The sequence below is a fragment of the Apis florea genome, unplaced genomic scaffold (genome assembly GCF_048593485.1).
Source record: "Apis florea isolate Af1SG1 unplaced genomic scaffold, ASM4859348v1 contig_3158_pilon, whole genome shotgun sequence".
NCBI classification, from domain to species: Eukaryota; Metazoa; Arthropoda; class Insecta; order Hymenoptera; family Apidae; genus Apis; species Apis florea.
Window position 1 is genome coordinate 3,314,692 of NW_028256713.1, and position 25,237 is coordinate 3,339,928.

Below are 25,237 nucleotides of genomic sequence, written 5' to 3' on the forward strand. Positions count from 1 at the left end.
GGCAACGCAATCGCTCATCCATCACGAATGTAGAAGAGTAGGAGTGAGAACATGGCGTCAATGTGCGCGGGCGCGTATGTATGTGTACGAAGGGTGAATGTCACTTTGTGGCCACTTGCTTCCTTATCATTCGACAAAGAACGCTTATTATTCTTGGTGATTTTATTATTAGCCGCGTCTCGTGCTGAGTTAATAACGTAGCGTTATAGTGCAGTGAAGACTGGCTTCTACATTTTCTATTCTGACATGCGACTCACGATCGTCGATCGTCTTTTTGAGGTTAGCTCATGAGTGTGCGGCTTCGCGCCGCGGTATTGTCTCACGAAAACGTCCGTGTTGATCATCCACATGTCTCAATTTCTAAGTTGTTCTTTTTAATTGTGTAACAAGATTTTTGAAGTACGTCAAATGATCCATTAGAATATTTTTAAGATTATTTCGAGATCGAAAAACGATTTGGGTGTCGCCTCGAATTAGCTAGCCATTCTGTTTCTACGTCTCATTTCTCACTTTCATGATTAACTTTGATTATAATTTTATTATTAATATTTTCACATAGAAATGAATTTTTTTTTCAATTTTGAATGAATACGTTTAATTCCATATACATTGTTCTTTGTCATTAATTTCTATGATTAGAAAATATCAGTATTAATAGAAAATCGTGTAAAATAAATCAACATTCTTACATATTTCTTTTTCATTGTGACATGTTTCTCTCTCTCTCTCTCTCTCTCTCTATATATATATATATATTCCTTCATATTACTTCCACGTCGAAATTAATAGTTATTATTCCATTAAATATTATGATTCATTTAGAATATGTTATATTGATTTAAAAAAAAAAATAAAATCAATTTTTTTTAATTTGATAATCTTTATTTACAATATATATTTTTTAGTTACTCTATTGATTCAAAATTGTTTAATTTACTTGCATTTTAAAATTATTACATCATCATTTGAGTAACAACTTTATAATATCTAAGAATACTATAGAATGCTATATTACTATAAATATTATTATAAATCAATGACTTTATTCCTTTTACTATTCTTACTTTTTATACATTGTCATTGTCATTGTATATCTTTTTTCTCCACATTGCTAACAGGTTTATTCAGTAACACGCAATATATTTCGAATATGTTTATTGAACCAATTCTGTATTGTTTTGTTCATTTCTATATTTCTATAATTTATTTTTATTTTTTATAATGTATTTTTTGTTTATATAAAATTTATTATTTAAACAATTTTTTAATTATGAAATTAATTTTTTAATTTTTTATAATTTTATAATATATGCTCAATTGCTAATTTTAAATATAGATAATTATTTAAATTTTGATTCGCTGCATTGATTGATATAAATACATAAAATTCTTTTTAAATTTCATCATTTATTAAAATAATTTGATATGTGTTGAAAAATAGGTGGCGAAAAAATTTATAAATATTTTTTTAAAAATAATCTATTTTGTGTTTTTTTTAATTTAATTTTTTATTTTATTTTGTATTCTTCATTTATTCTTTCATTTTTATTTGTAAATAATACAAAAATTATTATAGCATTTTATGAATACATATTTTCAAAGAAATACAATATTTTTTAATATATAAAGTATTCAAGGAATTGAGAAGAAAATTGAAAAAAAAATGATATGATTTTCATTCCAAATTTGCTTTTTGATATTTTTGATTATAATAGAAATTATATGCGTTTTGCGATAAATTTAATTAAAATTTTCAAATTTATTTATCCAGCAATCGCATGTACGAACAGAGACTTCCGGCAATTTAAGTATCACCATTAAAAGAAAAATTTTATTTGAACGTTATCATATTTAATCAAAATTATTTTTCACCATTATTACCACTAATCATAATAATGACTTTTATCATTATATTTATTATAATGTCTTATTATTTATTATAATATTTTATTAATATTATATTATATAATATATTTTATTAATATTATATACAATTAATTATTTTTAATATCACATACATACATATTTTTAATTGTTATTGTTATTTACATTTTTTTGCAATTATTATTTTTATGGACATGAGATAATTGAAAGAAAAGAATTATTAAGGCAAATATTTTATCAGTAACTAACAAAAACACGAATTCTAGTTGAAACTAACAGAACGAATTTTAATAAAAAAGATTTTGATTCTCATTCACAGCTATAATTCAAAAGTGAGATAACAAGTGCAACAGTTTTTTCTGTTTTTCTCATATTCGATGTGTTACAATAAAATATCTCATGCTAAGAAAATACAAATTATAAATTTGCTTCTCTGTGAATTAAAACAAAAGACACGAAATCAGAATGAAGAAATGTCCGGCTCAAGATCAACAAGAAAAGGTAAATGAGTTAGAAGTGAACAATGATGCTAAAGACATTCAAGAGAAGATGAAGAAGGTGGAGGTGAAGTCTTCGTTGTCTGTTAGTTCTTTGGCGAAGAATGCTGTACTGTTACCTAGTGGAATTGCTCGAGTAAAGCAATTTCAGGAAGCGAGAGCAGTTAGTCAAACGAGACCATCGTCATCAGGCTCGGCTACTGGTAAGCTAATTCATTGATTGTTCAGAAATAAGCTTTTGGACTTGGCTTTTAATTTTGTTTGCTTTTATTTGTATATAGAAAATTCATTGATTATTTCATTTTCATTATTTAATTGAATATATTTAATGCATTAAACTAAGATGATGGATTAGCATATTTTATTTGCAATTTTTCCAATCAATAAAAATTCTTTTATATTTTGTTTTTTGATATTATACTTATAAAAAAAATTATTTTATATACTTATAAAAAAAAATTAGGATTTGCTCTAATACTCTCTGATTATCTTGAGAAACAAAATCTAAATTTTATATGTTTATATCCATGTTATTAAATATACAAGTTAAAACTTGAATGTTATCTGCTCTTTTTTTATATCATCAGAAAAAATATTATTAAACATTACCATTTACTCTTTCATTATGTATTGATATTACGTAATTTTAAATTTATAATTTAATTCCAAAGCATGAATCAATTTTGAAGTTTCGCAAATTGAATCTTTCAACTTCGTGCAACTTGAATCGTTTCCAAATTGTAACAGAGTATCTAGAATGTGACACGTTTAATAAATTGAAACAGTTAATTATGGCCACGATTTAAATCATATTTATTAAGCAAACTTTGATTATGTTTTATTACGAATATTTTATTTACCGCAATTACTCGGCTTTCAAAAGCTTTTGCATATATTTTATATTATTCAAATAAAATTCTATCATATTATTCCTATAGTATTTTAAATAAATTGAAAATACATTTATTTAAATTTAAATTGAAGATTCATCTATAAAACTAATACATTCTTAATTCTTGATGTAATGTTGTCAGAATCTAGAGTTGTTTTAATTAAAATTTCACAAAAACTTCATCACATACAAAGTTGAACAATTTTTATTTCAAATGAAAATAATAAATATTAAAAGATAAATAATTAATATTTAATATTAATAAATATATTTTTTAAATAAATTTAAAAATTTTATTTTAAAGATTAATTATTCAAATAATTTATCGTTAAGTGATACATAATTTTAAATAATGATAAAAATTTTTTTATATTAAAAAAATAAAAAAATCATCTTTTAAATCGGGAAATGAAAGTTAAAAATATGTTTAAATCTGGGTACAAGAAAAATAATTTTGAGAAACAGAAATTTCATCAATCTTGAAAAAGTGGCAAGAAGATTAGAAACACTTTAGAAATATTTCATAGAGCATTATTCTACATTTCTTGTTTCTTTCTCATATCATTTCGATTTATCTTCAAACTCGCTTTCATGATTATTTCAACTTCGTTAATCGAATATCATCGGTCGGAGATCAGCAAATCATCCATTCATCTCAACCAATCAATTACAATCTGATAGCTGGATCATGCCCGGTTCGCATTATTGGGTCAGGATAGGGCAGGGCAGAGCCGTTTGGCAGGTACATTTTGTCCCCTGTCCTGTCCCGATAGTGAGAATTGGTCTTACTCGTGATTGGAATTTGGAAGAAGAAAGCATCGTGGGATTTGAGATCGACGTTTCATCTCTGAAAAAGGATTTTTCTTATTTGAAAGTCGTTCCCGATTTACATTATCGGATCAGGATAGGGTAGGGCAGGGCCATTTCGGTATAACCATTCTGTCCCCTGTCCTGTCCCGATAGTGAGAATCGGTACTGAATCGAAATTATGAACGACTGTTTTTCTGTTCATTCCTTGCTTTATGAGTTTTTTCATCAAGAATAGTAGAATTTTTGGTTATCTGAATAACATTAAAAGTTCTATTTGAATTTTTTACTATTTAAAAATTTTACCATTTGAATATTCTATTGTTCAAAAGTTCTACCGTTTAAACGTCCTGTATGAGAAGTTTTACTATTAAAATAACATTTGAGGAACGATTGTTCGTTCTTTCTTTGTTTTATGAGTCTCTTTGTAGAAATAGTAGAACCTTTGAATATGTATTACGTAAAAGTTCTACTATTTCAATTTTCTACTATCTAAAAGTTCCATTTGAATGTTTATGAACAGAGCTTCAACTGTTTGAGTTGATCCATTCAAAAAATAATAGCATAGAAGCTTTACTATTTTTAATGTTATATCGTAGAAGTTCTATTATTTTGTGTTTTGTTTTGTATTACTCTAATATTTTCAATGTTTTTAACGAATATTCTAACATTTAAAATCTTTAAAAAGTTTTGTATGTTTAAAAAAAAATTTTTTATGTAATTAAGATATATATAATATTTTTTTCAATAATTATATTATTTTTGCATCATAAAAGAAAAGAAATAATAATGACTCACGAATCTCTCTTTCCAAGTATAGTACACATTATCTATTCTTTTATTTGTATATCATTATCATTGTTTATTTCATAGTCATTGTTTAACTTCCAGTTCTATAGGATTTAGTATACTTAAATGTTCTAATCGAATATTTAACGTGGGATTTAAATCCTTTGTCATGTAGGCGACAAACGTATCGGACAATTACATTTAATTGGCTACATTGAATTTTAATTGGTTTAAATAGCCTTAATTCTAGTTCAGGAATTTCATTAATCGATTCTTTTCATTAGTTGATTCATGCATTTGAGTTAAAAAAATTATGAGCAACGTCGTAAGAACAATTTTAATTTATATGCAATTATATCTTTTGCGTGAATCTTAAATAGAGAAATCTTAAATGAACATGATTATAAAAGAATTGACTAACTAATTAACTACTAATTGACTAAAAATTATTCTACTAATTGAATATAATTTATTTCTTAGAAAAAAGAAAGCAAATAATTCTGACATAAAATTTTGAATTATGTGATCACCATTTATTTTATTGCAAAATTATTAATAATATAAATATTGTAAATGATGGAACGAAAATAAAAAGATCTTATTTAAATCTTATTGAATGATATTTAATATTTTTTTTATCTCTATATTCTTAATTGTTTGAAAATCAAATATATGAATGAGAAAATTATTTTTTAAAATGTCTTTTTATTTTATTTTATTTTATATTCTATTATTTCATATTCTATATTTTAAATTTTCACTCAATTTTATATTTAATCCAAATTAAATTTTTTAATCAATTTCTTTGGAAGTGGATTTTTTTTTTTATCAGTTGATTATTCTCTTAAGTGAATCTATTTTTTTTGTTCCTATGTTTAATAATAGAGATGGAAATGATAATATTATCATTGAATTTTCTATTAGAAAATTTATATTTCATTCAATTTATATGATTAAAAGAAATAAATTATTTTATAGAAATAATTTTCTCTTATGTTTATAAAAATTGCATAATTAGTTTTGTAATAGTAAAGATAAAGAAATTTTCTTATACAATATTTAAAATTTCATCATATTATATGTGAATATTAACATCATTATACACTTGACTGAAAAATTATTCATGCTAAAATAACAAGATTAAGTTACTTCTAATTAGTAAAATTTCATGTCGTTAAATCTAAAGTGCTTGCGAACATATCTCTCAACTCTGAATTTATGTCAGCTTTATACACTATAAAGTGTTTTTAAAAAACAATATTTAAATGTTAGACAATCAATATTTAGAATCTAATTTAGTTAAATTATAAATATCTATTTTGTTTCAAATATTTTTTCATTGTTTTTGACAAGTATAATATTTTTTTTTTAAATTATTTAAAAAGAAATCAATAATTATTATTTTAAATTCAACAATGTTTCTAAATTATTAATTAATTATTAATTATATTTTTATTAAATTAAATTAAATTAAATTAAATTTAAATTTTATAAAAATTAAAAGAAAAATTAATTAATTCTTTATATCTTTATCATATATCTTTCTCAGATGTAACTACTCATAGTTAGAAAAACAGAGTTGCGAATTAATAATAAGTTGTACAATACTAAACTATATTTCTAAATCTTTGCTACATAACTCATCATTTAAATATTAGATTCTAATATATGTAATACATATCATAATACATACTAAACAACTTCACTTACTGGAGCTATAAGTAGAACTATATCTCAAAGTCAGCTATTCAGGAAGGATTTAACAATTCAAGACTGAATGAATAGTCAGCATTCGATCGAATATAGCTGAAAGAGAAAGATATCGAGTTACTTGAGAATTCAGGTTTAGGTACGTGAAAATGATATAATATATAATATCGAATATACTGTTATTTCCATAAAGAAATGTTGCCTCTAAGTTCTTCTTGACACTGAAACAATCAATCTATGTTATATATATATATATAAAACATACACATATAATTTTATATATATAAATATATTATATATAATATATAATATATATATAAATATATATATTTAAGAGAAAATCAAATATTTACAACATCATATTTGTATTGAATGTATAATAAAGGCTTGGTTCATTAATTATTAATTTATTTAAGAAAAAATTTTACTCAAACAATGAAATATAGCAATAAGTCTTTAGTTTTTATAAAATGATACTTATTAATGATAATATAATACAAGCAATAAATAAAAAAAAAATCAAGGATTTCTTGAAAAGTAAAGAATTATTCATTTCAATTAGATATACATAAATCAATAATAAATGAATTATGACTTAGAATGACTTGATAAACATATCAATGGATCTATTCAATTTTCTTCTTGTACATCCTGCATAAATGATAACAATTAAACTATACTGAAGGTCAATAGATATATACATATATAATTCCTATTTCAATAAAAATACTTGCCATACCTTCAATATCATAATTGCAGTTATACATTTAATAGTAGCTTCTCTGTATCTTTCCAGGGTTTTCCAAAAAAGCAATCAACGAATCATTTGAAATGAATTTTCATTTCAAAATTTCTAATTGTAATATCAAAAAAAAAAAAAAAATCTGAAATATTCATCAATCAGATTCAGTGCTTTCAAATTTTTTTAATAATTTCCAGAGTGAATTAATTACTTATTCGAAAGTATTCCTTGTTTCAAACCAAGTTAGCTCTTGTTATTTTCAATTTGAGATGAAATTCGGCTAGGTTCACCCTCAATCACCGCGGGCCGAGAGGCACGCGTTCACTGGCAAGAGATCCTGCGTGTTAGGCATGCCGTAGCTACTATATTGATCTACCTGTCTGAGGGCTATATCGGTCCGCGTGTTTGGTGCAGTATCTTCTAGTCCACCAGCGCGGGATCAACGTTTCACCCTGCTTCTCATCTATCGCGGTCACGTTTCCCTAAAACACACAATACATAGTTTAGTGTCGACACACAATTCATAGTTCGCGTTCATCGACATCTGTGAATTATTTTGGCCAGTTTATCCATTTTATAACATTAATGTAACAAGTCTTAACCTTAGACCATCTCTTTAGATCTTAAATTAAGGTTGAAATTGAAATCGAATTGGAAAATCATAAGGGATAGAAAGAAAAGAAAGATGAATTTTTTTAATTTCCATTTAGAATGGACCTTGGCATAGATATTGGATATTGCAATGATATTGAATTCTTTAGAGAATAGAGAGACTGTGCGCGTGTTTTTCTCGATATTATTCATCGGTGACTCTGGTCACTGAGGATCACGCTGAAAGTGACAATTGTTTGTCAATTTTATCTGAACAGAATATCGATCGACGCCACTGTTCGTTGTTTCGGTTGGTTTCCGGAACTTTTCCTGGGGGATATTAGGTCATTCAATAAGTAATGAGATTGTTTGGGTATGTATATTGGAAAAAGGAAATGAAAAATATTTTTTATAAATCCTTTGTGGTTTAAGGAATTGGACTGGACTATTTTGTTCGAATTTTTTTAATTCAGAGAAAATATCCTTTTGTATCATAACTTTCAATCGAAATCCATAAATTAATATTAATATTGGTTATGAACCATTCTTTATTGTTAAATCGAGTATTATGCATTTATAGCAAATATATAAAATCTTCAAAGTAAACTATATATTTGTTATAATATATAAATGATAAAACAAATTTGCATTTTAATAATGTTAATAAAAATGAGAATTTCCACAGATGTGGAATATCGATATATATTACACTCTAATTATCGAAAATATGAAAAAATATTCAAATTATAAATTTATTAATAAGTTGGCTTAAAATTTTCGGCTTCTCTCAAAAAGATTTTAATTTTTTTTTTTAAATTGATAAAATTTTTATCAATTATAAGATATATTCAAATTTTAGAAAATATACATTATTCATGAGATTGAATTTAAGTATAATAAAGAGTCTATATATCGACGCATAATATTCACGTTCCCGCCGTTTTTTACGATTCACTTCCATGGTGGACTATGGCTTGTTTGCATTTTTGCATTTGATGGATCGATAATTTTTTGCAGTAGATACATTTTTTATGTATTTTATATTGGAACTATTGAATAGAAATTTTGATTATTAATGTTTTAAATTTTTATAATTTTTTATAATTTTTTAAAAAACAAATTGATTTATTATATATCAGAGGTATTGATTATTGTCTTTCTTTTTTAATAAAAAAAAAAAAAAGAAAAAGAAGTTATTGACTTTTTCTATTATATTATATCATTAAGTATTTTTTAAAAGATTTTTTGAAATCGAATAATAATAAATTTTATTACAATCATTTCCATATGTTAATTTAATGAAACATTTAATGAAATATTTAGATGAAAATTTGCAATTTTAATGTTAATTTTTGTATATGCTGGTGTGTATTGTTTTTTCTTCACTTTTTGTTGCTTTTTGATCTTATCAAAAAGTAATTTTAGAACAATTGAGGCTGTTTTAGGAAAATTTTATCTGAAAGTTACATTGGATATGAATAATTATCTCGCTTTTGCGAGATCTTAATTTTATATGAGAATATTTTTATTTCTTGTATTGATGGGAAATTTTATATCAAGTAAGTTTCCCATCAAATAATTATATCGCAAGTGTATTGAAAAAATTTTATCAGAGGAATCACACATCAAAACAATCTATTATTATTTTATTTTTGTTTTGATAAAATAAAAAAATCGAAAATTAATTATTTTTATCCTTCTTTTATTCGAGTTTATTACTTGATTAGTAATTGAAGTATTTTCAAAGAGATCGATGTAAATTCATTTGCTTATAATTTAATATGAATAAATTATATTTTATTAATTCTTTCAATGATAAGATTTTCTTTCCTCACGAGCTGTTCCACGAAAACTTGAACACAAGTTTGCTTATATCTTGACATTAAAGTTTAAACGGTTTTTCTTTCTCGAGACTATATTTTTAAATTACAATGAAAAATGATCAATTTAAATCTATTTCTTCTTAGTTGTGAATAACAATTTTATTTGAAATATAGAAATATAATTTTAAAATTGAAGATATTATTATCCATAATAATATCTATATTATTAATTCTTAATGAAAAATGGATTAAAAATTATAATAGAATAGAATGGAAAATAAAAGCAAATTTATTTATAGAACAATCTGATATAGGATAATCTATTTTATTATCACATCACATTATTATACTATTAATTATAATAGTAGATTTTTTTATATCATTTGTTAATGCACTGTAATTATTTTTTAATAAAGTATAAAAAAAGAAAATCTAAGATATAAAACCATTAAAAAATTATTGCACTTTTATCTTTTTAAATTCAATTTATAAATTTATATCGTGCATATTAAGCACTAAATATGAAAATTATATAACAATTTTATCACAATTTTTATTTATTTCTATAATGTATATAACAATATAAAATTGTAAATATTAATTTGTAAACTTGTAATAAAGAAAAATAGATTTAATAATCAATATTTTGGACGTGATAATTTTTTTTTTCCAGGAAATGCATTTGATAACGCATTTTTAATGCACATTTAATGCACATTTTTATCGATACGCGTTTAATGTACTTACATATAATTAAATTTGCATTTTGAATATATTATCATAAATTTAAATGTATTTGCAAAAAATAACATATATTTTATCGTTATAAATATTAAGAAAAAAGAAAAGAAAAGAAAAGAAAATTTACTACTATATAAAAATTAATATTAAAAATTATTAAAAAAAAAATCTTTCCTTATTATATTTATATTTGAGATGCATATCGAATGCAAAGAATTAAAAAAAAAAAAAAAAAGAACTTTAAAAGAATATTGATTTAATATTCTGAATATTAATTTATCATTTTTATTACTTTCTTCTTTATCTTTTTAATCGATGGACGGCTACTAAATCTTTATTCATGATTTCTTTTATATACCTAGAAAAAAAAATTAATTATTAATTTAATGATTCAAAGTCTCATGGATTAATATTTATAATTTAAAAAAAATTATAATATATTCAATAATTTTTTTTCCTTTCTTTTGTGATACAAATGCAAAATTTCCTATTGAATCCCTACTTATTCTAAAATAACAATTATTTTAGAAAATTGATCAAACGTGTACGAAAATACATACGTAGAATTGACGGAATACAAATCCCCACGATTGAAGGGAATGAAATCATGACGATGAAATCTCTTTTCTTTCCCTTTTCGCACGAAAGATCTTTGTTTGCTCAGGGTTGGTTGTTTCTCAACTCAATGCAATTTCTATGCAGGAGGATGGTTAAAGGTTTGCGGACTGTGACGTTTCGATGAGAAAATGCCACGATGCTGCGGCGCGTCTTTGGTTTCCGTCATGGACGGCGACGGGTCTCCGCAGAGTCTCGGTTTGCAGATTCAGGACGGTCAGTAATTAACGATAATTGACTATTACTTTTACGCGAGTCTCGTTTCTGCGAACATGCCCATTGTGTTTTCCATACTCATCGACCTTCGAACCAAAGGATTTCTCCACGCGTATTTAAATATTATCGACGAATAAACAATAAATCTAGTATCTGTTCTTCGTTCAATTATTTGATGGATATTTTAAATTTAGGATATAATACGTTCTCCATTCGACGTTCTATACAAATTTAATCTTGCTAACGTTTCACGATAAATTCCATTGAGAAATTCGTAATATAGAAATATCTTAATAATCTTAAATGTTATCATATAAATTTATAATAATTTCTTTAGGTTTATTTTTTGAATATAGTTGATATATATATATAGTCATGATGATTCAATCGTAACATGATTAATTATAAAATTAGTTATAAATTAATCTTGCATATTTGTTTAACAATTAAGTCAAATGAAATATGTATTTCCAAAAAATTTTAGTTTATTAATTTGTTCGTCTATTATGACATAACTTTTAATTGACTCTTATAAACGAGATGTGCATTTCGTTTCTAGATGGAACGCGTAGTTTCAAATTATTGTATGTGAATTAATATACGCTTCATGTTTAACTACGTATTTATTCTTCTTCTCTTTTTATCGAAGTCTGTAGACGAGTTTTTTTTCATCTGTGTGCATTCAATTTGCGTCATGTGGAATAAATAGTGTAAAACGGACAGATAAATATTTCAATTAATGAATTTTTTTTAATTGCGTAACTTTTCTATTAATTTATCATTCGAGGCTCGTTATTGCAACGAAAATAATGACAAAATTAAATATACGAAATCGCGTTCAAATTCTCGAACTTCTGATGGATGAAAGAAAATATTTAAACATAGATAGAAATATTATTTAAATTTCTGATAATATGACCGTTTTCCTCTTGAAGTGAAAGCTTTTAGAAAGTTGGCAGAGAGAGTCGTCGTCATATTTCCGCTAAGTTTGAAGATTGCGTAAATTAAATTTAATGGATTGATTGTCCGCTGTAAAATTTTTTTTAAAAATAAATATATGGAATGGAAGAAATCGGGGAATTAAAATCGAATTTCAATATCAGATAGCGAATATACACATTTTAAATTGTAAATAAATAGAATTAGAATAAAAATTTTTGAAACGCATTAATAATTAATATTTCTTATAACTGAAAACTGGAACTGCGTCACTAATTGTTAACGTGTTAAATATGCTAATTCAATTTCGATCTGAATATTAAGATAAAAAAACACGCGGACAGTCAGAAAACAAAGCGGTCACGAGTTGTATTGCACGAAAAATATTTTTCAATAATACGAACATTTTAATATTAAATTTTCTTTAAAACATTCGATAATCCTTCTATTCCTATCATCAACGACGATCATCAATTACATTTGTTTTGCTCGATATCAAATTACGACAATGTATATTTTTTCATTAATTAATTTCGAATTATAAGTTTCATCATAAAAATATGAAAAAAATATATACATATAAATTTGAATAACAACACGTAGCAACCATGGATTCCCGAAAAACGCTCGACACGTTTCATACGAACGAAAATATAATTTCTAAAAATACGTCCCTCTTCTTCTATTTTCACGATCGTATCGATAAATTAAAATAAAGGAAAGGAAGGAAAACGAGGTGATCTTTTACGTTTTGCAGGCAATCCCCGAAATAAAACCGCCCTAGCGCCCGGCCACAGTTTGATGGACTGGATTCGATTGGGCAATTCTGGAGTCGATCTAACCGGCGTTGGTGGTGTTCCACGGGTCGTAACATTATCCGAGCTGGCCAGTCATAATAAGCAAAACGATGCTTGGATCGCGATTCGAGGTAACGGCTCTATTTCAAATAAAACTACATTCGATTCTAGAATTCTTTCTCGGTGCCGGGAGTGAAAAGTTTTTAAGCCTGCTTAAAATTCGTTATAACGGTGAAAGTTGTAATGTAACGTGTTAATTAACATAAAAAAGAGATCTTGAAAATTGCTCTTTCACGTTCAAGCACGTTTCGTTTTTTTTTTTAAGTTTTATTCCTCTTTTCGAATTTCCTTCCTCTTTTTTTTCGATTTACATATCTTTTTTTTTTTTTTTCAAGTTTTATATATACGAATAAAATATTGTCATTACTTCTTAGATAAAATTTCTTTATTTTTTCGAATTTAAATTTTCTTGAATATTTAATCATGTTTTTGCTTTAGCAAAAGTATCTATCTTTTAATTCGTTATTTTTGGATAATTTATACTTTATTGCCGTTATCAATATTCAAATATTCCTTCCTACTTCTCATTCCTTTTAAATAATTAAATTCTAATTCGGCAAAATTTACGGCCTCGAAGACCTATAATAAATCCCCCATTTTCCTCGGTTGTAAACCATCTAAATTCCTGTCTAACTTCGAAACTTAACTTTCACTCGGACCCGTTTCCAATAACAATTCTCTCGAACAGCTCAAACGCAGTTTCCACCAACCAAGATTATTCATTAATCTCATTTCCACGAAGGGAAAGCGGTCGCATCGAATTATACGATCAGATTGGAATTAAATCGAAGAAAAGGAGAATCGATGAACACGGAGAGTGATCTAAATTCATTTGATTAATGGGATAGTCGGTTTTAACGCGACTTCCTTGGATTTATGTATTATGAAAACTTATGACCTTTTTAAGTTTAGCTTAACGAAATAGGTGAGCAAGGACGAGCAAAGTCTTTATATAAATTGGAAAATTATGTACTTAGTGGAAATTAAATAAAATCCGAGAATCTGGGCCAAATGGTGGAATTGATGTTGGTTCAAGTTTCTCATGCGTTCACTTCTAACATTCTGACGTTTTATTTTATTTTATTTTATTTTTTCTATCTCTAAATAAATTCCAACAATTTTTTTAATCATCTTCCTTCGTTGTTCTCGATATTTCTTTTTTTTTTTTTTTTTTTTTTTAAATTCTCAATAGTTTCTCACGAAACTAGTTCCATTATCTAACAATTATCTTTTCGTGTAGTAGTAATTTTTCACCAAGCGAGCGATAACTCAAGAAAACTGCTCGTTAACAGAAAGCACGAAGGAATATTAAACGACTAGTGTTGGAGGCTAGAATAGAAACTAGAATGATAATATTATACGAGAAAATTATAGAGGAATTCTAAACTGTGGTTTTGAGCTTTGAAGTAAATTTAAATTAGGAAATTGAAATTCAACCTTGTTCCTTTTATTAAGAAAATTCTTTCCATTATTGATATCACATTTATGTATTTTCTCTTAGACGGTGATAATCGATGGGGGGCGTGATTGGATGGCGCGTTGTTCGGGCAAGAAGAAAACGAACAAACGGCGGCCGGGAGAGAGGCAAAGGAACAATATAGGGCAGCCGTTGAACGTCCGCTTTTAGTTTGATTAAAATTTACTTTCCCCAACGTCCATTGTTCCCCAACGTTGAATCGTTCAATATTTATTTTTATTCCTGTCACGATCCCTGCGCCGCTCGCCTATTTTAATTCCTACCTATGAAATTCGCCGGCGTATATTTTTGCGATCGCGCGTGACCCGACATACGAAATGAACGATGACTCAGAAAAATATGAGGAAACGCTTCGACCATTACGCCGAACAGTTAAAAAAGCAATAACAAGAAGCGAAAAAAAGAAAGATAATAAATAAATTTAGTACGAATTATGCATCGTACAATTGTAATAGTGAATTGATAATGAAGAAAGGAATAAAACAATAATGAATTCGAAACAAGTTTCAAGATAGTATCACCTATATTATGCCGTTTATAATCGAAAAGAAAAATCAAGTTGACCTTCTCAGTTTTTATTGATTAAAAAAAAAAAAAAATATTTTGCAAATTTGTAATACGCATAACAAATTCAATTTATTCGAAACGAATTTCGAAATCAATCAAAATATTTCCATTTGAGAGAAGAGAATGATGATCTTTCTATTTTTTCCATTTTGTTGAAAGAACAAAAAAAAAAAAAAAAGAAACTTTTTTCATCACGATGATCCGTTTTCCTACTCGTTCTCCTCCTAAATTTTGAAATTCACCAATTTTTTCTCCAACTATTAGGCATAGTTGCCACAATTCGTAAAATAATATTATAAAAAATACTTTTAAGAACGATGTAACGTAATAATTAATAATTACGTTTCAACGTTTTTTTCAGGAATCGTGTTCAACGTGACACGTTACATGGATTTCCACCCAGGAGGGATAAGCGAGTTGATGAGAGGGGTCGGCAAAGACGCGACCAAACTGTTCGAAAGCGTGAGTCCAATCAATATCCAATCCATCACGATCAACGAGGACCGATCCCTCGCTCGATCGACGTTTATTTTTACGTACCCATAGATCGTCCGTTGCAGGTGCACGCTTGGGTCAACTATCAGAGCATCCTTCAGAAATGCGTGGTGGGAAGGCTGAGCCGTGGCTCGATGAGCGGTTCCTCCTCGTCCTCGATGGAAAACTCCGCCACCAATTGTTCATCGACGGCCCAGAACCTGATAACAACAAGTTGCACGAGTGAGTAGAGAAAGAGGACCACCTACTACTCGTTGTGCCATTCGTTGCGATAAACGAGTGTTAGTTAATTAGTTCCGGAGAAAGAGGGAGGATTATTCTTTCCATGGTGTATTGTCAAGAGAGAGAAAAAAAATGAATGCTCTTAATGGCTTTTAAAATGATTTTATGTAGGAAATAGCAAAAAAAGATCGTCGATAAAGATTCGTGAACTTTATTGAATCCGTTGAGATATATGAATGAATGCGTGTACGTTGATGATTGTTGGTGATGTGACTGAAGAAATGATTAGTTGGATTGGTTGTGACGAATGTTGCAAATTGGGAAATGAATCTGAAAGCCAATGAAAATGGATTATTATGAATATTAGATTCACGATTTACGTCTCTTGTAGTTACAAAGAAATTTATGTAGAAAATTACGAGTTGCAATATCATTGATTGCGTTATTCAGAGATAATACTGTTTAACATTCTATTCTTATGTTTTACGCCATTTGTCGAATGAATGTGAATGTTAACGAGTTATCGAATGTAATATTTATAAGTAGTTAATGGAAGGAAAAAATAAATATTCGGTTTCTAAATGATTAAATATCATTTGGAAATATTGAGAAATAAGTCGAATATAATGTTTGTGATTGATAATGTTAATGAGGGAAAAAATAGATATTTAAGATGATTTTATGTCGTGTGTTGAGATTTTAATTTTTGGGAGGTATGAAGATTTAACAATTCAAAGATTTATTTTTTTTAAAGATTGAGTAATATGCACCGAAGAATTAAAAGATCAAGAAAGTTGAAATTTGAAAAGAATAGAAAAAGAGAAAAGACTTTCTGTTTCTATTTATATTTAATAGTTTGGATTTTTGTCTTGTTGGAATTTGTGCGTAGAAAAATAATAAAATATTAATATTGATATTATATATATATATATAAAAGAATTCAAAGATATTTTGAATTTTAAAACTAAAAGATATAAATTTTTAGCTCATAGTACCAGTCAAGAAAACGTGTCGGACGGTGATTTGTCGAATATAAAAATGGATTGGAGACAGACATCCAACACGATCACGTTATTTTACCAAACTGTTCGAGATTATCCAGGTGTGAGCTATCAATTAAGTAGGATAAGCGACTCGAAGTTGATATTCAAGTTATTTTTCGAGAAGGACATAATAACGCATCAGCTGGAACTGATAGCGGAAATAAAATGGCCGCCGATGTGCAGCAGAAATTTCGACACGATGGAGGTGATATATTTTTCAATTCCATCTTGTTAAATAAGAATTTAAGATTTAAAATAAATAACTCAATTTTCCTTTTTCTAGGTCGATTTTACATTTACGAAGCAAAAGAAAGAGATATGGAAATCTCAAGGTAGTCAAACGATATCCAGAGAGACAAATACGAATAGTCGAATTTACAAAGAATACGAAGTTGTTACGAATAAATCCCTTTCCAAATTAGTTCACCTATTAGTCGTTCGAGCGAAAAATTTCTTGGAAGTGGTGCCCATTGGCAGGCACGTAGAAGCCAAGATGAACGTCATGGGTACATATTTGTTCCTTCCATTAGCTTTTCTCTGTCATCGAAGATTTTCTAATTGTGATTCATAATTCATTGATTCGTTGGTTAATAAATTTCAAAAGAAAACAATGAATATTAAATAAGTGCTTGCTAAGAATATTGTTAAATTTGCATATTCTAATAGTTTGTATATTATCAAGAAATTGATTGAAAATTTACCTATTTTTTGAAGATCAATTAAGAAACTTATAACTAACTTCAAAATAAACTTCAATATTTTCACTTTGTTTCCAAAATTATATCAAATATTTTATTTCAGGGATGGAAGTATCACGATCGTACACGCCTGTCCCACCGTGCCTTCATCCTGACGACATAGCGCCAAATTACAAATCCGATTGTCTGTGTTTAATGATCAAAAGATACCCCCAAGGTGCTCTCAGTCCGTCCATAACCGCTCTTCAGATTGGCCAAACCTTCCTCTTGAGCAATGCTTTAGGTGCCTTTGTAATAGAATCCTTCGATCGTTATTCTGTCATTCACATGCTCGCGGGTGGCACCGGTTTGACAGCGATGCTTGGCATCATTCAACGAGCTTTGGCCAGGCGCAGCGTGTCAGTATCTCTTACGAATCATTAATCGATATTTATAGAGTTTGTTATACAAGGTGGACCGGATAAAAATGAATATCTTGCACGCCATTTTTTTAATGTATGCAATTACGAGAAAAATTTCGTCGAATAGAAATTTTTCGATGAAGAAATATCATCACGCGATTTACGTAATATTTATTGAAAAAGAATTTTTCTGGAAGCATTCGTGGTGGTAGATTTTATTGAATCGTCTAGTAGAGCTCATCTGTTTGAATCACGTGGCGATGAAAGTTTGTGCACGAAAGATTTTTGGCATGGTCGAGCCTATATCTCTTGAAATTGTACTAAATCTGGCATAGCGTGATGTGAAATTGCAAGTAGTTTGTTAGATTTATAGACCACTTGTTAGATTATAGACCACCAATGTTAATTTGTCACAGTTTTCACCAACTTTTGCTTGATTTAATAATTCTTTTTCTTATTTTGGAATCTTTTCAGGAAGACTATAAACTTACTTAACTTCAATAAAAATGAAGAAAACATGTTTTACGTGGCGGAATTAGAAAAGGCTAGTGCAGATAAAAAGTAGGTACATTAATTTATTATTTTTCATAATTTCATTCTATTTCATTGTGTTTGAATGAAATAATGACACGTTTCAGATTAAAAGTCACACATATCCTTTCGCAAGCCGAAAGCACATGGACGGGTAGACGTGGCACGATATCCGATGATTTATTAAAGGAATTGGTCGCAGAAACTTCCCCTGACGCGTGTGTTTTTACCTGTGGACCTCCAGGATTCATACAATCCGCGAAAAAGTAAATGAAAAATAATTCACCTTAATAAATCCTTACTTTTAATAATTTTTCTTTCGACTTTCTGATTTATAATTAAAATTTTGAAATATATCTTTTAGATCTCTTCAAAAACTTGACTGGAAACCCTACCAAATGTACGAATTTGACGATTAAGTGCACTCATCGAGAATGTACCTCTCTCTTTTGATACCAAATGTCGAAACATTGAACGCATGATGGAAACATTGGTAGCCGAGTATTTTCTTTGAGAAAAATAATAAATAACGTATCATTGTCGAATTTTTAAAAAGAATCTTTTGGATACTTTTACTCCTATTTCCGCCCGCAGCCTCAGTATCGTGCATGTGAGTTCATTAGAAATAAATTTCGAATATATTAAATATATTTGGAAAAGTGAGCAAATCTTATTTCAAGAATTATTATATATTTTATGTATATATGTATAATTAAATTTTAATAAATTAAAATTTCATTAAAATTTACATATCGAATGTATCGGAAGAAATTCATTTTCGTTTTTTCTTTTATAGAACTGATGTGTCTTTTGTGTAATTTCTCAAATCAAATCAATAATTTATCAAATCAATAAGATTGTGTCAAACGAGAGACAAATTTGTATTTAATACAAATGCTCACTCTTTGTATTATATCTACAAAATTCGAAAAAAAAAAAAAAAGAGAAAAACGAGAAAAATAAATAAGAAAAAAAAATAGGAGTAAGGGTCACAGATGAAAGTCTTTGGATTCTATGAGACGAATTGTGCGTATAAGCGTCCATGAATGTACTTTCTACATGAAAACAAATTATTTTTACAAATGTCTTTTAACCTATCATCCAGAGAACTGTATTTTGAACGATTTATCCGGGAATATTCACAAATATTTTCGGACGTAAACCAATTCGAAACGATCATGGTGCTATTTTTTAATCCTTTCGTGCTCGATTTTGCGTATAAGATACATTCACACACTTGAAACTATCAAATCCATCAAAAGATAAAAATATAATTATATATATATAAAAAGAAATAGAAAAAAAAAATTAGATCATGAAATGGTTAAATAAACCGAAATATATTTCTTAACCATATTCGAGAAAACTTATCTTTATTCGTTCTTTATGAAAAAGGTAAAGATATTTAATTTCTATGTAAAAAATTAGAATGATTAAAATTAAAAAAAAATTTTAGCCCTTTCCTTTGGAAATAAATTGTGTGCCAAACAAAGGCCTTAGAACTCTGAATGAACTCATATAACCAACAACATGGCCTAATCGAGATGTTAAGTCTCATTAGTTATTTATTAGATCTTAATTGATTCAGAATTTGTAGACAGATAGAAAAATACCAGTAATAATCTGTTAAAATTTTTAATTTGATCGAATACACAACACAACACAAATAACACTATTCGATAGTTTTAACTGAATCTATCTAGTTTCTATGAAATAATTCTTTACAAAATAATTTCTAAGTTTCGATCTTCGATCTTCGAAAATAAAAATTAAAAAAAATATTTAAATTCTCAGGTGTGTGTCCAGGTGAATTTAAGAAAAGCCTAACAAATGGCTAAGATCTAACGCATAAAAATATTTTAAAATTACCCTCGTAACACAAGTATCGGAATTATAATTCTTCGATCCTATCTGTAATGCTACGAGAATTAAAGTGTATGGTAGAAATGGAGACGAGAAATCCCTGAAGATCGTGTTAGAAAGAGAAAAGTACTTATATATTTCAATGTTGGAAAGCGATGCGGATAATTTTATTCAAGCATATTCGAGTACGGACCACTTTCAGCATTTACGTACATGTTAAATACGCCTATGTGTATGTATATGTGTGTACATAGTTGTTACCAGAAATAAATGAATATTTGATGGCTACTTGTCATTCTGCGCCTTCTCATATTTTCTTCTCTTAATTTCCTTTTATCTTTGAAAATTTTCGAAGATATTTTATTTGGAACCTAAAATTTCATATTTAAAAGTTTTGTGACATTTTTATTTACGAGAGAAGTTTGCCAAGTTTCGAAAATTTGAAAACTTTGGAACTTTACAGGTGACGCTGATGAAGAAGTAATTTTCATGTTTAAAAAAAAAAAAAAAACGATTCATAAGGATGAGAACATTTTTTTAAGAAAAACGAAGTTTTCGTGTTATCCTGAATATTTAAAAAAAAAAAGGAAAAATCCACGAAAAGAAGAATTAATTAATAAAATTAAAAAAGTTGTTTGGTTTTTGATATAAAAAGAATTGAAGAATTTTTTAAAAATATTTTTTAAAAATTTAATACCATTATCTTTCACTTTGTGAAATTTTATTTTTTGATGAAAATAAAATATATATAATTATAATGAATACTTGTCAAAATATAAAAAAAATAATGCTGCAAAATTAAAAATGATGATTAAATTATGAACAAATATATATATATATATATTTTCCAAAAATTTTTTCTTTCAGAAAATTCAGAATAAATTACATTGTTCCCAATATAAAATGTATTTACAATTCTACAGAATTAAGTGGGCACGTGAATAAATATTCAAGAAGCACAATGGATTTTCTTGACTATGTTTACAATGTAACATTTAAATTGAATCAATATTAATCTTATTAACATAAATATTAACAATGTCAGTTTGTTAATAAAATCTTCATAACTACTTAATTTACATTAATAAAACAAATTACAGTATTATATAATTCAATATATTTCACAGAAACTGTGTATTCAATGTAAATCCCTCACTATTCATTCTCATAACCAACTTCCTTCGATTGCCTAATTACTTCAAGCAGATCATAACTGAATATCAAATCTATTCAAACTATTAATTCCTCAACTTCCTGTGAACTTAACCATCGAATTATTAATCTTCTCCTCTGATCTATCAAATTAACATCATCCTCATCAAATTTATTCACGAGACGTCCACAATTTTATTTAAAAATTAGAATCAAATTATCTAAAAAATAATTCAATGATATAAACATAGAAATCGTGCATCGATTGTGAATTTTTTATTTTAATAAAAAAAAAAAATAGTAAAGTCTTTATTTTAAAAAAATATATCTTTTCCAAAATATTTATACCTTCCATGGATTGTGGAAACCTCTCAATTAATTTTCCAAATGAATAATTTTCAGCATTCGTTTCGATTCTGAAAGAAGAAGAAGAAGAAGAAGAAGAAGAAAAGATAATTGCATTATCTTCAATTCCGCTTTAATAATTTTCAACGATAAATTTTTTTTTCACACAAAATACGGAATATCCATCATTGATCGTGATAAGTTTCCCCCTGCAACGTGATGTAACAATAAAACGAACGACGTTCTGGCCAAGAAAAATATAAGTCGCGGCTGATTTTTGGCTTCCGGAGTCCCCGACCTTGAAAAGTCGCACTGCGAACTTGTCGCGCGGAATATCGATCTTCGCCGACCTCCACTTGCTTGCCAAACTCTCTGCCCCGATCGATCAATTTCAAAGTTTTGGAATGAACGACGTATTATTGAAAAAAGTTTAATACGATGAGATTTTTGCATCGTGGAATACTTATTACGTTGTAAAACAATTTTCGTTTCAGAAATTCAAAATTTAATTACAATTTTGAATTTTTATTTGTATTCTTTTCTTTTTTTTTTTTCAATATTTTTTTCCTATTGATTTCTTGGATTTCTATTTGATTTGATTGTTAGTTAGATTTTGCGAAAATAGAAATAGAATCGATTAGAAAAAATTCTTTAAATTATCATTAACTGATCATTGAATTCTAAATTCGAATAAGAAATGATATGGCGTTTTCTTGAGAAGATACGAGTAATTGAAATTAATGAATTTAACAACAAGATACTTCTCTCTCCGAATAATTAAGTTTATTAAAATTAATAAGATTCTAATCTGTTTAATAATTAGAATGATTCGAGGGATGGTAGACTATTGATGTAATAATTGAAGTAATCGATGAATCTTGTGCATCTTGTGTAACTTAATCGACGGAGATCCGCGCGAGGATAATGTAATTGTATCAACATGTGGTTAATGGAAGATGATAGGCTGAAAAGCCTATTAAACTCGATCTTAGAATTATGCTGCTATCATGGATCCAATATCTTAGAATAGAGATTATTCCAAATCCCATGAGTTCATTTAAATATTTTACAATTTTACTATTTTTTTTTTAATTCCAATTTAATATTGATTTATTTTAACACTAATTATTTTTATATTGCGAAAGAAAAATTTTAAGCGTAATTGATAAAAATATAATTGTTCCCTTACACAACTTGATCACTGATAGAATAGAATAGAGTACCGAAAAAATATATTTATTTAATCGATAAATGAAACGATAACAATGAAAAGTAAGTTGAAAGTTTCTTTAGATATATCGATCTTCAAGTTTATCCCAGTTCTGGACTACTCGATCGAAACTTGGCGAAATTTTGTATCCCCTTTCAATTAATAAAAAAAAAAAAAAAAAAAAAAAACAGATAAAGAAACAGACCGCTGTTTCTATTCAATTTTTGGCTACGTGCCTTTTCAATCATCCTTATCGTTGGAAAGAAGACAAAGTTTTTAAAAGGTGCGGCAAAAATGATTGAATGGAAAATTGTATAAAAGCGATAAGTTTAATTTTAGAGTTAAAAAATTTATGGATCATTGTATTTATTAATTGTCACGTTTTTCGCGATTAAGGATTTTTTCAAAGATCAAGAAATTTCCAGATTGGAACTGGTTTTAGGAAATTAAAGATGTTTCGCACAAAGAATTTCGAATTAAAGTGTTGCAAATGGTTTATCTCATCGCTTTCACATCCATTTTCTAAAGAGCAACCGACATATTACCCACCGACTTAGAAGAGTAATTAAAGTTAAACTGAAATCTTGAGAACTTAGGACGAAATTTCGCGGATGAAACTTCCTAGGTTAAGTTCCCGCAGGAAAAGTAAAAAAAAAAAAAAAAAAAAAAACGTTCATTGACACCAACAGATATATATATAATTTTCAAATTCTCGAACTTTAATCCCAACAATTCCAAATCTTAAATCATTTTGAAAGATAAAACGATCAAACGTTGCTCGCGACGCGATATGTATTTTAAAAATGAAAAAAAGAAAGCATGAAATCATATCGGAATTAATTGAATTGAAAAATTATTAATAAGAAAATTCGAATAATTTCAAAAATTTCGATCAATTCAATTTTCAAACGTGAGGCCGGTTTACAACTTGTTCCAGTTAGAAGAAATTTAAATTTCTACATTCGTCAAACTGCAAAATTCCTCGACTCGGCAAATTTTCAATCTAAAATTCGATAAATTTCCTTTCTCTTTCGAATCGTGAGATTTAATCGACCGAGATGGACTCGAATAGAAAACGACTGGTTGAAAGGAAAATTCTGGGTGAACAGGCACGCGTGACGTTAAAAGCAGGATTTGCTTGAAAATCGGTGCAAGGATCGATGGGATTCTATCCCATAATAGGAGCTGGAAGAAACAGCGACGCACAATGGCCACGGATTTTTCGAGCGGATGATACGCCGTGTACTTTGTGCAAAAGTTTTCTTTGTTCCCTGTTGGCAAGGGCATTCATCGAACGACTATCGTTCGTGGAACGAGCTGGTACTTGGGCGAAATTGTGACTTTCCAAGATACACCGAACGGTTTTTCCTCGCTCCCCTACCATCCAAGCGAGCATCCCTTCCTCCAATTCAATCGTTGTAAAAGTTACGTTTTTCCCCGAATTCTTATTTTCTCCATTCTCATTGAAAGATCAGATTTTTGGAGGGAAAAATCCTTTTTTGTAACAATCAACGACAGAAACATATATTTTTTTTCTTTCTAAGGAAAACGTAACACCGTAAAATTTAATCAAATTACCATGTCGCATCACATTCAACTTCATATTGTTTTAATTTCAATTATTACCTCTCACAGTAAAGTGAATCAAACGCGAGTTATTTGACTTTACACATTTTCCATCACGTGTTTCATCATAATGAAAATATTTGCGGAAAGATACTCGCGCTTGATGAAAAACATAATCTCGCTTCTGGATTGTTTTAAAATAAAAATTACAAAGAAAAGAAAAGAAAAGAACAAAATTAAAAAAGGGAGAAAAATCCTCGATCTAGAAAATAGATTTCCCTTTCGTTTAATCGTCAAAATAATCTGGAGTTGATCCATGGAAGAGAGAGAGAGTCCACGATATCGATATCGTTTTCTTACGAGGATGCAATTAATCGTTCTCGATCCCCCCTCCCCCCGCAATATCCAGGAGAGGGAGGTGGATTTAATTGGCGATTCCTCGAGTCACGAAATCGAGGCCGGCGATTGTTCGCCCCGGGATGCTTAAAGCTTAATGATATTTGCGCGGCGATTAATCGCAGGCCGCCTCGTTTCGGGAACAATGTTTCCGAATGAAACGCATCG

The 25,237-nt window shown here is 27.8% G+C and overlaps 1 protein-coding gene and 1 long non-coding RNA gene across 12 annotated transcripts; one reads left to right on the forward strand and one right to left on the reverse strand.

Moving 5' to 3' along the window:
- Nucleotides 1–53: 53 nt before the first annotated feature.
- On the forward strand, nucleotides 54–20,688 carry LOC105736953 (cytochrome b5 reductase 4). 11 transcript variants are annotated; one of them, XR_015292373.1, is made up of 13 exons: nucleotides 54–279; nucleotides 2,204–2,584; nucleotides 13,004–13,174; nucleotides 15,509–15,609; nucleotides 15,708–15,864; nucleotides 16,850–17,112; nucleotides 17,191–17,413; nucleotides 17,709–18,003; nucleotides 18,481–18,567; nucleotides 18,645–18,803; nucleotides 18,902–19,147; nucleotides 19,334–19,563; nucleotides 20,332–20,688. XR_015292373.1 is itself a non-coding variant. In XM_086909382.1 (11 exons), exons 2-11 carry the CDS (start codon nucleotides 2,350–2,352, stop codon nucleotides 18,954–18,956), a joined length of 1,746 nt encoding a protein of 581 aa, XP_086765508.1. In that variant the 5' UTR covers nucleotides 54–279; nucleotides 2,204–2,349; the 3' UTR covers nucleotides 18,957–19,285. The 11 variants fall into 11 exon arrangements, 7 of the variants coding, with proteins under 7 accessions (XP_086765508.1, XP_086765510.1, XP_086765509.1 ...); XR_015292375.1 differs by lacking the exon at nucleotides 19,334–19,563 and adding an exon at nucleotides 11,179–11,307 and having other exon boundaries at nucleotides 75–399; XR_015292374.1 differs by lacking the exon at nucleotides 19,334–19,563.
- LOC105736954 (uncharacterized) lies at nucleotides 3,461–15,842 on the reverse strand. Its single transcript, XR_015292377.1, has 6 exons — nucleotides 15,688–15,842; nucleotides 7,533–7,803; nucleotides 7,319–7,463; nucleotides 6,757–6,800; nucleotides 6,580–6,675; nucleotides 3,461–4,120 (listed from the first exon to the last, which is right to left on the reverse strand). It is a non-coding gene; the product is annotated as an uncharacterized LOC105736954 (long non-coding RNA).
- Nucleotides 20,689–25,237: the final 4,549 nt, after the last annotated feature.

Coding starts and splice junctions, on each gene's coding strand:
- LOC105736953 (XM_086909382.1), top strand. CDS start 2,350: ATGAAGAAATGTCCGGCTCAAGATCAACAAGAAAAGGTAAATGAGTTA. Junction 17,113..17,190: donor GAAATTTCGACACGATGGAG/GTGATATATTTT, acceptor TCCTTTTTCTAG/GTCGATTTTACATTTACGAA. Junction 18,568..18,644: donor AAGGCTAGTGCAGATAAAAA/GTAGGTACATTA, acceptor GACACGTTTCAG/ATTAAAAGTCACACATATCC.